This window comes from Centruroides sculpturatus, unplaced genomic scaffold (genome assembly GCF_000671375.1).
Source record: "Centruroides sculpturatus isolate CEXI.00-Female unplaced genomic scaffold, Cexi_2.0 scaffold143, whole genome shotgun sequence".
Lineage (NCBI taxonomy): Eukaryota > Metazoa > Arthropoda > Arachnida > Scorpiones > Buthidae > Centruroides > Centruroides sculpturatus.
The window spans coordinates 948441-963203 of record NW_019384447.1 but is presented as its reverse complement, the minus strand read 5'-3'; the positions used below and the strand labels follow the sequence as shown (position 1 = coordinate 963203).

At 29.3% G+C, this 14763-nt stretch overlaps 1 protein-coding gene across 2 annotated transcripts in view; it reads right to left on the bottom strand.

The window, feature by feature from the left end:
• Nucleotides 1-14763, bottom strand: part of LOC111620438 (protein IMPACT-like) — an 18333-nt gene extending 3570 nt beyond the window's left edge. Inside the window, exons 1-8 of one of the 2 annotated variants that reach the window (XM_023362361.1) lie at nt 14685-14763; nt 13740-13862; nt 13624-13676; nt 10729-10791; nt 8207-8352; nt 7420-7520; nt 7250-7323; nt 5876-5963 (exon numbers count right to left, since the gene is read on the bottom strand). In XM_023362361.1, coding sequence (XP_023218129.1) covers nt 5876-5963; nt 7250-7323; nt 7420-7520; nt 8207-8352; nt 10729-10791; nt 13624-13676; nt 13740-13862; nt 14685-14753 — 717 coding nt within the window. In that variant the 5' untranslated portion in view covers nt 14754-14763. Of the gene's footprint in view, nt 1-5875; nt 5964-7249; nt 7324-7419; nt 7521-8206; nt 8353-10728; nt 10792-13623; nt 13677-13739; nt 13863-14532 lie in introns of both variants that reach the window. The other variant, XM_023362362.1, reaches the window with a different exon arrangement.

The following is a 14763-nucleotide window of genomic DNA, read 5'->3' as shown; positions in this document are numbered from 1 at the left end:
GTTATGCAAAAAGTTTTTACAGAAAACATCTACGCGAAAATTATTCTTGTAATTAAATTTTTTCACATTCAAATTGCCTATTGTATTTATCTTCTAGAAAATTTACTTATACAGTGGTACCTCAGTATACATCTGCTTTAGAATATGTCCAATTCAGAATATGTCCTGTTTGGACAAAACAAATTTTGCTCAGTATGCGACTTAATTCAATTATACGCTCCAGCTATGAACAAGTAGTACTATTGGTGTACTAGACCAGATTAGACGTTCGCGGTGCCACGGTTTATAACTTTGTTAAATTTCTTCTGATTTTAATTTGTAAGTAAAATTTTATTATTTTTATTAATCCTGTATTGCAAAAGGGCCAAATGAAAAGCAACAGAAAACTAAAAAAAAAAATGACTAGAATCACAATGGAACTGAAAAAAGAGATCGTTGAGAAATATGAAGGTGGCATGCGTGTTCAAGATTTAACTGTTGTATACTGTATTCCGAGAACGTCAATATCAACAATAGTGAAAAATAAAGACATTATTAAATCTGCTAACGTTGCGAAAGGGGTTAAAGCCAGCCATCTTTTTTACATGAGAACAGATTAATCATTTTTACATTACTTCTTATGGGAAAAGTTGATTTGGTATAAGTCCAAACATCAGGAATAGATTAAGGTTGTATACCGAGGTTCCACTATATATATAAGTAAAAGAAAATATAAAAACACTAGCAGGTGGGCCCGGCGTTGCTCGGGCAAAAGTAACGATAACTAAGATAAAGATTATTATGTTACAGTCAACCTTACCCATTTTCACAGAATGCAAGAATTGGGTCCCCTTGTTTCCAGACGAATTAGAGAATTTTTAGATGGGTCTAAAAATATGTTCGATTTACCACAAAAACGAAAAAAACTGCATCTGCGTCTTGCATGTCACTTTCTCTTAACAATTCCATTGTTGNCAGCTATAGATCATTATGAATACACGCATATTTTTGACAGATAAAAGGAATTGCAAGATTCAGAAATAAAGGAAAAACTTTAAAATTTTTGGATCAAATTTTCTAAAATAGTTATTTAGTAGGCCCATGTAATTTTTACTACTAACATTTTTAAATTATTAAATTTAAAACAGTTTTAATCTCAACTATTATCTTACACAGTTCTTTCTTAAGAATCAAATTCTTTGAAATATTTTAAATATTAAATATAATAGTTAACTTAATTCATATTAATTTTATTAAAAAAATGTAAAAAAACTTTTGATTTATGATAATTTTTATTTTGGTAACAACATTGAAATCCGAAGTTTATTTTTTTATTTTAAAATCCCAAACAAGATGTTTGGTTTTATAAGAGATACGCTAGAATGGAGATAGGTTAGCCACAGAGGAAATACCGAAGATTTTATGACTCATACACCCTTCTATTTACTGCTGATGGAAAGTCTTTGAGTTGATGTCAAACTTTATTGACATTAGGTTTCGTATTTGGTGACATCATCACCTATTTAGTTTCATATTAAGGACTAATACTAGACAAAACCGAAATGAGAAAACTTTGAAATGAGTTAGTAATATTTGTTCAGTTGTAGAAATATCTACATTTAGTATTTTCTCTTAATATTTATGATTTAAATGATTTATATGATTATTGAATAAGCCATATCAGTTCCCTTAGAATATATCTTACTATTTTAGAAAATATTCAAAGGCAATGGAATCCTTTTTGCACACATCTGACAGTACTTACTGTATAACTCTTCCTTTATGTGTTGGATAATGTAATGTGCTTCAATGCTAACATTGAGGAACTCAATCAATGCAGTTTTATATCTATTTTCATTGTGGAGCTGCTTGGACACCGACTGCAAATGTCATTTCCCAATTTCCTTGTTAAAAAGTCACAGTTAATATATATCATATTATATATTCGCTCAAATCTCTTTGCAAGTTTGACTTAGCAACTTCTTTATTTTGAATTGCAACATCTTTACTTCTTTGTTTTTATACACATATGAGTCTAGAAAAATTAACAATTACCTACACCATAATAAATAACTGGTGGAAATTGAAGTGTTACACCCAGATGGAATTGGTGGAAATTTATGAAACTTGGTAAACATGTACAGGGGCATACCCAGAAGAAATGATCACAAAATGAAATGAATTAAGCAAGGTTTTATTGCTGTTTGGTACATGTTTCAGTAAGTGGTATGCCCACCTTGAGCATGGATACACTCTTGGTTCCTTGCAGGCATTGAATCAATAAGTGCTTGAATGTCTTGGTGTATGTCTCTCTATGCCTGCACAACTTGTGCAGTCAGTTGTTGTACAGTGTGTGCTAGATTGCTATGAGATGTAATCTGTCTATCCATGGCATTCCAGACATGCTCTATAGGGGATAAATCTGGAGACTGGGCGGGCCAATCCACGATTGCGACACTTTGCAAGGCCTGTTTTGTGATGGCAGCAGCATGAGGACGGGCATTATCTTATTGGAAGATACGATTTTGGATGGTGTTCATGAAAGGTATGACTACTGGATGGATCACCCTGCCTACATACTGGCGGACGGTCATTGTGCCTTCAACAACCACTAACTCGCTCCTGCTCTTGTAACTGATTGCCTCCCAAACCATGACACCAGGAGTTGAACCTGAGTAACACTCTGAAATTACAGCAGGGTGGGTTCTTTCTCTAACACACTGGCGAACATGTTGCTGACTATCACATTGGCCTAAACAGAATCGGGATTCATCACTAAACACAACTGTACACCATTCATGTGTCCAATTACATCTAGCAGCACACTATGTTAGCTGTCTATGCTGTTGTTGGCGATGAAATCTGGTTAAGGGAACACATTGCATGGGGGTCCGAGATCTCAGTCCAGCATCAAGCAATCGGTTTACAATTGTCTGTGGGGTGACTCTGGCAGTAAGTACTGCTTGGATCTGTGCTGCCATTGCCCATCTGTCGGCAACTGCCATCTGCACAATATGGTGGTCTTCATGTGGTGTCGTCCTTCTGTGTGGACCTGTGCCAGGTCTGCGAGTACTGGACCCTTCCTGTATCCACCTTGTGACCACTCTTTGTACTGTCATTGCAGTATGGTCAGTCTTTTGGGCAATTTCATGATATGATGCTCCCATTTCTGAAATGCCAATTATCTGACCTCTTTCAAAGTCAGACATTTGGGTGTATGGAGTTCTCATTTGTCAATATGGCATAGCTGGTTATCAACAACCTGTGGACCAAAAAAGTCATGTTCCCTAACACAGTTTACATCTTATGCAAAATTGCTATAGTGTTTAGTTTATAACAAATATCTCCATAATTTCCATACCATTGTATGTACTTCATTTAATTTTTGATCATTCAGTACCCTTCAAACAAAGATTCTTTTGCCCCAATTTCATATGTCTTCGACTAAACTGAGTGGGTGTAACACTTTCAATTTCCACCAGTGTATATAAACACTACAAAGTCATTCATTCCTGAGAAATTCTAAACTATCAACATTCTAAAATGAAAAAAAATTTATCCTTTGATATTAGTGGACAATGCAATATCAACTTTGTTACTGCTTAGATAGGAAAAAATATCTATAAATGATTTCTGCAATTAACATTATTTTTAGCAGTAAGAAATAACTGTTCAATATAAGATAATGACTCTGCAAAGACAAAATCTTGTTCTAATTTGGCTCCCATATAAAATAAGTAATAATATATGTTTGTAGGAACTAAAATTTTGTATTTTCCACTCATGATATTAATAAAGAAACTAATAGAACAAATACTAAGCTTAAAGCAGTGGCATAATTTTTACAATCAGAATTTATTTAAAGTAGGAGCCTAAGTATTTGGGGTCTCCTGAAAAATATTTAACATTCTGCATGTAATGATGTTTTACTTTGAAATAAATTCAGCAAACTGAAATACAGGTTGATTCAAATAAATAATCACTTTATATTTACACAATATTAACTTTTCAAAACTTTAGATATTAGAATAGAGTCCAGATTGTACTGATTATGCCACTGGTGGACTGCAATTTGAAAAAATTATAGACAAATTCCCACTGTCATTCATCTATCCATCTTTCCTTGATCTCGAGAATGGAGTTAGTTAGATGAAAGATGAGACCAGATATGGAGACCTTAGGGGCAAGAGGCCTCAATTAACTAAACTTGACTTCTGGTTTGCATAATTTCAATTCAAAACTTTTCCCTGAAAATAGTTAGCAATGGAGTTGTGCCAGTCATCTATTAATGAAAAAATATGATGTACAGGGTCAAAACACTACAGTACTAATTTGAGGTAGAGAGAATATATTTTAAATGAAATAAATTTTTAAAAAATGATTAAAAGTTGCAGCCTGGCATTGTGACAATGTCTTGATAAATAACTGTTCGTTTTCAGTTAAACTGTCTAAATTTATTAATGCATAACCTGTGCAATGCAAGTAATGACAAGAATGCAGTCTAGATTTTGTTTCTTTAAGGAAAAATCTACAAAGATGTTTAACAGGTTAAATCAACATGACTTAATACTCTATAAAAGAAATATTAGCATAATTATTATATTATTTTCTTAACATTATATTATTAAGTTAGATTAGATTCAGAAGATTTAAAAAGTTAGATTAGATTAAAATTGTTCTTAGTGATAGCTGAATCAATCTGACTACAAAACCATAGTATATTACAATCTTTACAATTATCTGATGTATGGAATTATGTCGTACTATATATAATCAGAAAGATAAATTTCACTTCTGCAAATAAAATATACTTTTAAAAATAAAAATTTATGTATTTACAAAACTTTTTGAAATTAATTTGAATAAAATACTGAATAGAGAGAACCTTAAATTTAAGACATTTATTAAAATATACATGATGAATACTATAATTGAAAGATTTGACTATTCTAAGAAAATTGTACAAAAGAAAGGAATTGTGAAATCTATATATATATATATATAAATGGACATGCATGTCCCTATATTTCACTTTTCTGCCAAAACTACACATCGCACGTGAATGGTGTTTGTATGTGGTAGTAGCCCAAGTCTCCATTCGTGCATAGGGGTGGTTGCGTCTCGATAGCTATAAGGGTGCGGGAGATATGAGGCTAAAAGTGGTTGAAAGTGGCTTTCTATTTCGAATGTTTTGTTCGAATTTAATTCGAACAATATTCGAATTTGAATTCAACCATAAAATTCGAATATTGGTTCGATTATAGAATGATTGTAAACCTTCCAGAAACGTTGAAAATAGTTCATTTGAGTGGACGTGAACAGGAGACGTTCAGAAATAGAATCGGGACCAGGTGTCTAATTAGTCTGGAAACGGGGGACCTAATTCTTGCATTCTGTGAAAACGGGTAAGATTGGCTTTAATGTAATTATCTTAATCTTCACTATCGTTACTTTTTGCCCAGCGAAGCGGGTCCTTGCAGCTAGATTCTAGATTACTTAGAAAAACAGTATTTTATATATAAAAACAACTATATTACATACAAATGTACAAACAAATAAAAACACAGCAAAGCGGGTCCTTGCAGCTAGTTTCTGTAATAAAAAATCTAAATCCAGAATGATTTGAATATTGCAATGAAAGGGCTTTGGGAAAAATGAAAATGTACACTTATATAATTCTGGCAATTTCAAAGGCTAATTGTTGGATATCAACAAAAAGTCAATAAAATGATTTATGTAGTTCTGACTCTAGACCCTTACATGTTTGCATGTTTTCATTTATAAAATACATTCATCAAGAAGTATGAAAGTGAGAAAAACTATAATCTAAAGTTTTCAACACTAGATACTATATTTTGTGACAATTCAACTATTGTTAAAGTACAGAATTTATAACCTGTAATAGATGAAGTAAACGTGATCCTGCATGTGTTTCTCCATCATCCTCACAATCTTGTATCAAAGTATTTTCGGTATTTTGTATTCTGAAAATAAAATGATCAAAATTAACATTATGTAACAATTTTACATTTATTTTTTATGTTAACACTTACATAATGTTACTTAAATTATTCATATAAACTATAACAATACTTCTGAAATAATGATTTATATGCAGGAAATTATTTGCATTTAAAAGCAAATTTGAAAATTAACTTGGTTATATGCAGAAAATTACAATATTTCAATTTATGTAATAAGACATAGTAATGGATTATTAATTAATAAAGTAAAAAAAAAATCAAATGGCTTCTGTTCAATGCTATAAAAAATATCTAAAAAAAAAATGAATATTAAAATCTTGTGTAACATTAAATCAAGGCTTGTGTAATGTTACACAAGCCTTGACGGGTGCAGATATGGCCTGTCAAGGCTTGTGTAACATTAAACTATGGCGCAGATATGGCCCGTCAAGGCTTCATATCTGGCCCAAGGCCTTGATGATTTCTAAAAATCAATATTTCTAACATCTTGTGGGGATTAAAACTTGTGACTGTTTATGTAAGTTGTAAAGGCCAGGCAACAAAAGGGCCTTTGTTAGAGCTAAATTTTTTTTTTAATTTACAGTGTGTTTTGGTTTACCGAATAATAATGAATGCAGCCCACATTTTATACACTTTTATTTGACTGTTCGTGTTTGATTTATTTAAATCAGGAATCTGAATCTCAAACTCAGTTTGATCAAAACAAAAATCATTGACTCCATCATCAAAGAAAACTTTTCCATAATTTGAATTCATTATTATTATTGTTTGTTTTAAATTTGTGAATATTTATGTAATATTCACAAATTTAAAACAAACAATATTGCAAATAGTTTGTATAAATTTAACATCAATCTTATATTTTAATAGTATTTACATTAAATGCTAAAACAGATAATTTGTTACTTTAATAAAATTTTGCAATATATATCAATATTGCAAAATATTTTACATGCAAATATTATAATTTCTCTATATTTCTTGCTAAAATCTGATAAATAAAATTTTAAATGACTCTACTTTGTAAATTTTGGTAAAATGAACAAAATATATTTTGATGTTATGTAAAGGGTTTCTGTAAACTTTAAGAAAATATATTACAATGATGATTATATATTTTGAATCTAAAAACAAGATATTTATGAAAAACATATTAACTTTTAAACGAGATTTTCTAATAAAAAAAACAAACTGATATTTTATGAATATGTCTCGTTTATAATAATAATTTGAATAAAGAACTTTAAAAACATTTTTTTTAAATGAAATGTGTTCTTTTACATTACCTGTAAGCATAAATATTATGCGTGGCCGATGCAATTTTGCGATTTTCTTTTAATTTCAATAATGTAAATTTTGCCTTAAAAAATAAAAGATCTTTCAAACTAACAATATGGATTAATTTAAATAAATTTTCCAATAAGTATTAAATTTATATTAAAATTTTAAAATTTACCTCTTCTACATTAGAAACTCTTGCCAAGTGTGCTTGAAAAGTGCTTTTTCTTTCTGTTATTGGTTCCCCATGGTATATATTAGGCTCTTTAATACATATGGCTATTAAAAGAAATATAATTAATTTAATTTCATATTTAAAAAAGAGAGAAAGTATGATGAATACTTTGTTTATAGATGATGATGCTTTTTTTTTTTAAACTGAAGATATTAGTATTAACATCTATTTATTATAACAAACTCATACAGCTAGATCTGAAGTACAGATTCAGTATTTTAATAAATTTAGAGGCACTTCTGACTGTTGTGGTTGTTGGCATGAATTTTTTTGTTTTCTTCTTGAAAAATGTTAGAAATTTCTCAGTGGTGATAAAGTTTTCCTTTCTATCCCAAGACATATTGTCATGAAATGTAAGAAAATGAGTTGGAAGCAAGAGGAAAATGTCTAAGGCGAGTCAACAGAACAGTTGATCTTGTCTTATTAAACATCAGTAAAACATCACTTGTGCAAGCTCTTATTATATTAAAATTCTCTACATTGATTTCAACTGAAGTAAAAATTATTTAGTTGATATCTCAACAATATCCCTTCATAATAATATCTAATGAATGAGTATTACGATACTACAATGGCTATAGAATTCAGCTTTGACTTTACATCTTTATTGTGACATTAATTAGAAATAACAAAATTTAATTATTTTTTTAAAGCAAACAAACAAAGATTTAAGCAAATACCTGCTAGATAATATGAAGTGATCAAAGTTGAAAAGACATTAAATACATACTTGGCTTAGATGGTGAATGAAGTTGTAGTTTACTTTTATTTAACTGTTTTTTACTTTCAGTTTTTTCTTCATTGCTAATTATCATTTCCACTTCTTCAGAAATTTTATCTATCCATCGATGGATAATGTTTTCTCCAATATTTTCACTAAAAAATTAAATTGTTTGATACATTTGAAACTAAGGAAATGAGATTTTTTTAAAAAACTTATTTTTCCTACGTAAAAAGCTCAGAATTTTATTATAAAGTTTAATAACTGCATAGATTAAATTAACACAAAGTTTTCATTTATATGTTTTTAATATATTTTTAAGCATTGTTAATATTGCCATACTTGATTACATTATACAGTTCAGTAAAATAATCTAAATTTAGTTAAGAAATGAAATAATAGAATTTAAATTAGATTTATTGATATAAAATAAGAGCATGGTTTGCCTCAATTCAGTCCACCATGAACACTACTGATTCAGTAGCGAGATTCATCTGAGAAATGTGACCTGAACAACTCATAAAGATATTTAAATTTAAATATGAAATCACTTAACACATATTTGGCTGATTGAAATATTTAGATTACTATAAAAAAAACTGCATTATAATCAGAAGAATTACTATTTAAATTAAAAGTAATATGTACTATTAAAAGATATAGAGACAGAATTATTACATAAAAATATAAAACACCGGACTTTGACATCATCACTCATAAAGAATAGAGAGAAAACAATATTTAGAATAAAAAATAAATAAAAGAGGGGAATTGTTTAAAACTTAAAACTCAATAAGAAAAAAGGAAGCGATAAGATGTAATATGAGTGCAAGTGTCTTAATCATTGATGAATTGTGATCAGAGTCAAGAGGATGGTGTCAGATAAACCACTCTGGGCAGACCTTTCTTGTGACCTAACTTGGTCTCAAATTCTATCTCGAGACAGATAAGAGACCAATCGGGGAGCAAGGAAGGGAAAGCCCGATCAATCGGAAAAGAAATTCAGAACAAAAAATTATATAAGTCCGAGTGTCAAAGGACAAGGATTCGAACTGTTCATTAGTTCATTCATTTGTTCCATTAGACTCCTCCTGTGCTATATGCATGTTTGATCCTCCCATACGAACTAAGAGATCTTACTCTGTCACCAACGAAGAGTCCGACTTACTGCTATTCTTCGTATAAGTACCGACTCTGACCATTTAATCACCACTGCCCCGGGGCATGCTCTACCAACTACCGAGAAGATAGGAACCTCAAGGATCTGAACTTCGATATCTTCAGACAGTCCTGCAGATATAAGCATATATTGACAAAATAAATGGTTTTTTTTGTAAACACTTGTCTTTTTCTGCCTCTGCAAACCAACACTCACATATGTGAGAGCATTAGGCCATCTCGACGAAAGGGAATAAAATTGGCATGCTTACATATATTGATGAATATATTTTCTTTATGGCAGTATGAAATTTAGAAACTTAGCATTCCACTTTGAAAGAAATAAATTGCCAAACTTTCCTTTATTTAATATATACAAAAAGATGAATCTTAATTTAAATAATTATTCTTTTAACTAAAATACCATTATGTGTGTAATAATTTTTTTTTTGCATATGTTACTCTAATATCTAAACACTATTGAATGAACAACAGAGAATAATACAAGAATTTCAGAATATTTTTTCTTCTTATGCTCTTTAAATGATAATTATTTAATACACAAGATTAAACTTAGGAAGAATAAAGAAACTAATCACCAATCAAGTTTTAAAGCAATATGTAAATTATCTGTGATTATATAAATATACAAAATTTATTTCTCCAATAAATGAAATAAACAAGTAAATACTTGTATTATAATTTATCTCTCATTAATGTAAAATAATTGTTTATAATCTTCATTATAACATTTGCTTTATAAAAATATTGTTAATTATTTATTTTTACTGTGATTTTTATCTTAAATGTATAATGTTAGTTTTTTCATCAAAGATTATATTTAAACATTAACTATTTTGAATAATATCAAAATTAAAAGTGATTCATGATTTGAGAAACAATCCATGTAAAATTTAGAAATACCATTAGATCAGGGCTTCTTAAACTATGGGTTGCGACCCCATTTGGGGTCGCTTAGCGAAATCTTGGGGTTGCAAGATTTTAATGCAAAATTTGAAAATAATTTGTGAGAGTTTGAAAATGGCACGCTTTGTGTTGGTTTTGTGAGTTGCGCTTTGTGTCACTTCTGGTGCAGCGAGAGAACGATTCAGCAACACTGTAGTGTGAACTAGTGTAGTGTTGTCGCTTTTCAGTGTATTCAGTTCTCTGTTCCATGGTAACACAAGAGTGAACTGTGGTAGTACACCATTATTGTTTTTGCAAATTTGTATATATCTTTATTTTATATTTTTTGGGTTGCAAAAAAATCACAATTATAAATGGGGTTGTGAATAAAAAAAGTTTAAGAAGCCCTGCATTAGAATTTAATTAATAATTTAAAATTTTTAACATTAAAAACTTCAAATACTTACCAATAAATATTCTCCAATTTATTATACAAATCTATTTTATCTTCTCTTTTCATCCAAGGAGCACTAAATTAATTTTAATATACAACATTGTTTTTTAGGATTTTATGCAATAATAACATGTTTATAAATATTGATTAAAAAATAATTAATTTTTTATTTCAGGAAAAGCAAGTTTTTTATCTTCTGCCAACTTTTAAAAATTAATATATCACCAATTATATATTAAAATATTTGTAGAGAGATTAATTTTTTTTTATCTAACCATTCTGAAAGATGATACAATGAACATTTTATTTTTTAATTACCACAATTTTGGATTTAACTTTATAAGCTCAACTTTATGTTATATGTTTAGTTTATTTTTTTTAATTAACATACGTGCATCAATAATTTGTAAAAATTGATTTGTCACAATAAAATAAAATAAATTTCAACAGTAGAATCCACTTACTGTAATCTTGGATGTTGTTATAAGTTGTTTAATAGTATCAGAATTAGCTCGTCTCAAAAACTTCATTTATTGTAAAAGACTTGATTGTAACTACAATAAATAATATGTTTAGGCAACTAAGCATTTTTAAGCTCTTTTCATACTATTAATATGTGGTAGTTAACATGCTTTCATTGTCAGCTATCAGTCTTAACCAGTGCTCTAAATGTTTATCATTGTAATCATTATTTTCTTGCAATACAGTAGTTTAAATTACTGGCATTTCTTACTTCATTTATATGCTAGTTTTTGATAAAGATGACTGCTGTTTTCTTGCTTTCTGCAGTAATTAGTATTATCATATTTTACAGCATATAAAATACAACTTTTGTCCACAAAAAAAAAGTTCTGTGCCTTATATGTGAAATTGTAACCTCGTATATTCTATTGAATTTCCCAAATGGCTTCAGTATGGCACAGATAATCCTCTGCCTAGGTCAACTTTTCAATAAAAATGTATTGTTTAAACAAATTATTGTTGTTTGCTACAGCTAAGCAGCTTTTGCATGTATTTGTGTAGAATATTTTAATGATAAATTTTAATTGTAAATGACTTAAACTCTTCTTTTTCCCTGATTAAATAATGTGTATTCTAATTTTATTTTTTAAATCAGAATTTGGTAAAAAGAAAAAATTTGGGCACTGAGTGCCAATTTTTTCTTAAGAGATGGCTTAAATAGAATAAATACTTTTTCCCTTAATTATTCTGTGAAAAAACAAGGATGTGTCTTACATGCCATAAAATACAGTAATTAATAAGTCTTAAAGTTACACATTTTTTAATTGTTTTAAATATGTCTTTAATTTCAGAATCAATAAAACTAGAATTCTCATTGATTGCAGTCTTATTTATTTACACTGCCTAATGTTTTCAAGTGATAATCATCAATAGAGGGACTCCCAGAGTGATTGCAATAAGTGAATTCTACTATACATTGGTTTTATTATAGATTCATAATAAGCATAAGCATTTAAAGTAAATTATACTGATATGAAAGCAATTATATTTGCAATATAATGTTCCCAATATGATTTAATATTTTATTAATGTAATTTATAAATATAATTATGTGAATGTAATGCCAATAATTATCTAAGGTAATGAATTGAGGTTAAAATATGCCATTCATGAAATAGTCATTTTGTGCCATTATAAACATTAGCACTTTGGATTACGTTAAACAATTATAATTGAATGCAAACATTTCAGAATTATTCCAGAAATTTTTAATCACACTGACTAAAATTCCATAAATTAATTTTTCCTTAAAAGCTATAAAATGAATAATAGTTTTGTAGAAAATATTTCAAAATTTTAACCAAAGGAGTCATATAATTACTGGTTTTATTTGAATAATAGCCACTTTCAAATAGTAACTGTAGAGAAATTATGCAGTTTGAATAGTAGCCATGGCTATTATTTGAATAAAACATATTTTATGTTTAATGTTGGAATATAGGTAGGTGTTTTACAGTCATGAAGGAGACCATAAAGCATTGTCATAGTCTACAAACTTCATTTAAGATATATTCCAAAATGGAAATTGGTAAACAAAAAAGCTAAGACTAAAAGTAGTACACCTCTGATGTAAAGTTGAACTAAAATTAGATGAGAAGACTAAAAGGACCACTCCTTATTCATATAAGACAATAGAGAAAGTCAGTATCATTTTACTCACTTATAAATTGCCAAATACAGAATAATAGCAGAACTGGATCATATGTAAAAAGTCCTGTAAACAAAGAGAGAGACAGATGGGCAGAGAAAAATCAAAAATATCTGCCCGTTCCCATCCTGGGTATCTAGCTGCAGTCCAGTTGCCACACCTAAGTTGTCACATCTGAGAATCACCCAAAGAAGAAAAGAATTTTATTGGAACCTGCTGTGTCTTGGCAATGCCATTCAATCTTACTGTCCTCATCTCAGAAGATACTGTCAATTGGAAATTTTTCCTGACTTCCAAAGTTGTTTGTGGGGTAGTACCATAACAAAAATTTGACCATTACTCTTAATCTGAACATCAAGCATTATGAATGCCTAATATTCAGGTTATTGTCTCTTATGCTACAACATTTGTATTAGAATAGTGTTTTATTATAAACTCTAAATAAGCTCTTTTTAGTTTATAATTAAAGATTAATTGAAAAGTTGCTAAGAAATAGTTAATATTTTTGGACATTGTATTGTGTTTTATGGGCTAAAATGTTCAGAATTAACTAAATTATTTAATCATTAGAGTACAGACCACTGGGCTAATCTACTACCAGTCACAAACATAATTTGACCAGATAGTACCCACAATTGGTCTGGATGCAGTCCTATAACAAAATTGGGCACGATATATCAGTATCACGTTTACTCTGAACAATTTTAAAAAATACATATATACAGTAATTTCACTTACCTCAACTGATAATATGGAGGAGAAATTTTGGGATAATCTGGAGGAAATGTTACCTGGAAAAATTAGAAATTACATTTACAATGAAATTTAAAGTGAAAAATAAATGCAAATATTACCTGTAGAGTGACATCTTTATCTTGTTGCGGACTTCTTATAACAATACTAAATTGATTCTTCGAGTCTTCATCAATTATTAAGTCTTTTTCATATATGGCAGTTAATGCTTCTATTTCATATTCCTTTATTTGAAAAATAGACAAAAATCATTTAAAACATTCTTTGGTAATTTCCTATTTTACATTTGTAAAATTAAGCATTTAAAATTGTTTTATAACATGATATATAATATATATAATAATATAAACAATTGTTTTATAATTTTACAATTTTATAAAACATTTTGCTTTATTAGCTGTTTATGTAGGTATCAATTCTAAATTCATTGTATTTTACTGGAGTAAATAGGTTAAACTCCAGATACGTATACCGTCATGGCGGCTCATCTCTGATTCCAGCAAACAGTGGGGACGCACGTTCTAACCTAACCTAACCTATTCTAATAATTTGGTTGGTAATAATTATGGTAATTTATTAGAATAGGTTAGGTTAGGTTAGAACGTGCGTCCCCACTGTTTCTTTTCTTTTGTTTGCTGGAATAAGAGATGAGCCGCCATGACGGTATACGTATCTGGAATTTAACGCAATATCAACATAGCAATAAAGTTCGGCCATTTTAAAATTCTATTAAAACAAGAATGCTCCCAACTAAGGACAGATGATCTTAATTTGCCTGACGTCGAGGTATATCAGCTGTGAGTAATTTTATTCCAAGTTAAAATCAAATTATTTTGAGAGATTCGAACTCATTATTGAGTGACACGTGGGTAAAAATGATTAGTCTTCGAATACCTGCAATGTGCTATTATCGACATCAACATCATCTCCGCTGGCCATTATTTTAGTTAGAAATGATTAAATTATCCTAAATAATGTCAAAATAGAAATGTATTTCAATTTTAAAAATAAACCATACGCTCTTATCAAACGAACACGTTGTTTACATGTAAAGTTCTGTAATTCACTACTAGAGGCGCTTCAATCGGATGAATAAGGTTAGATACTTCCGCCATATTTCTTCCA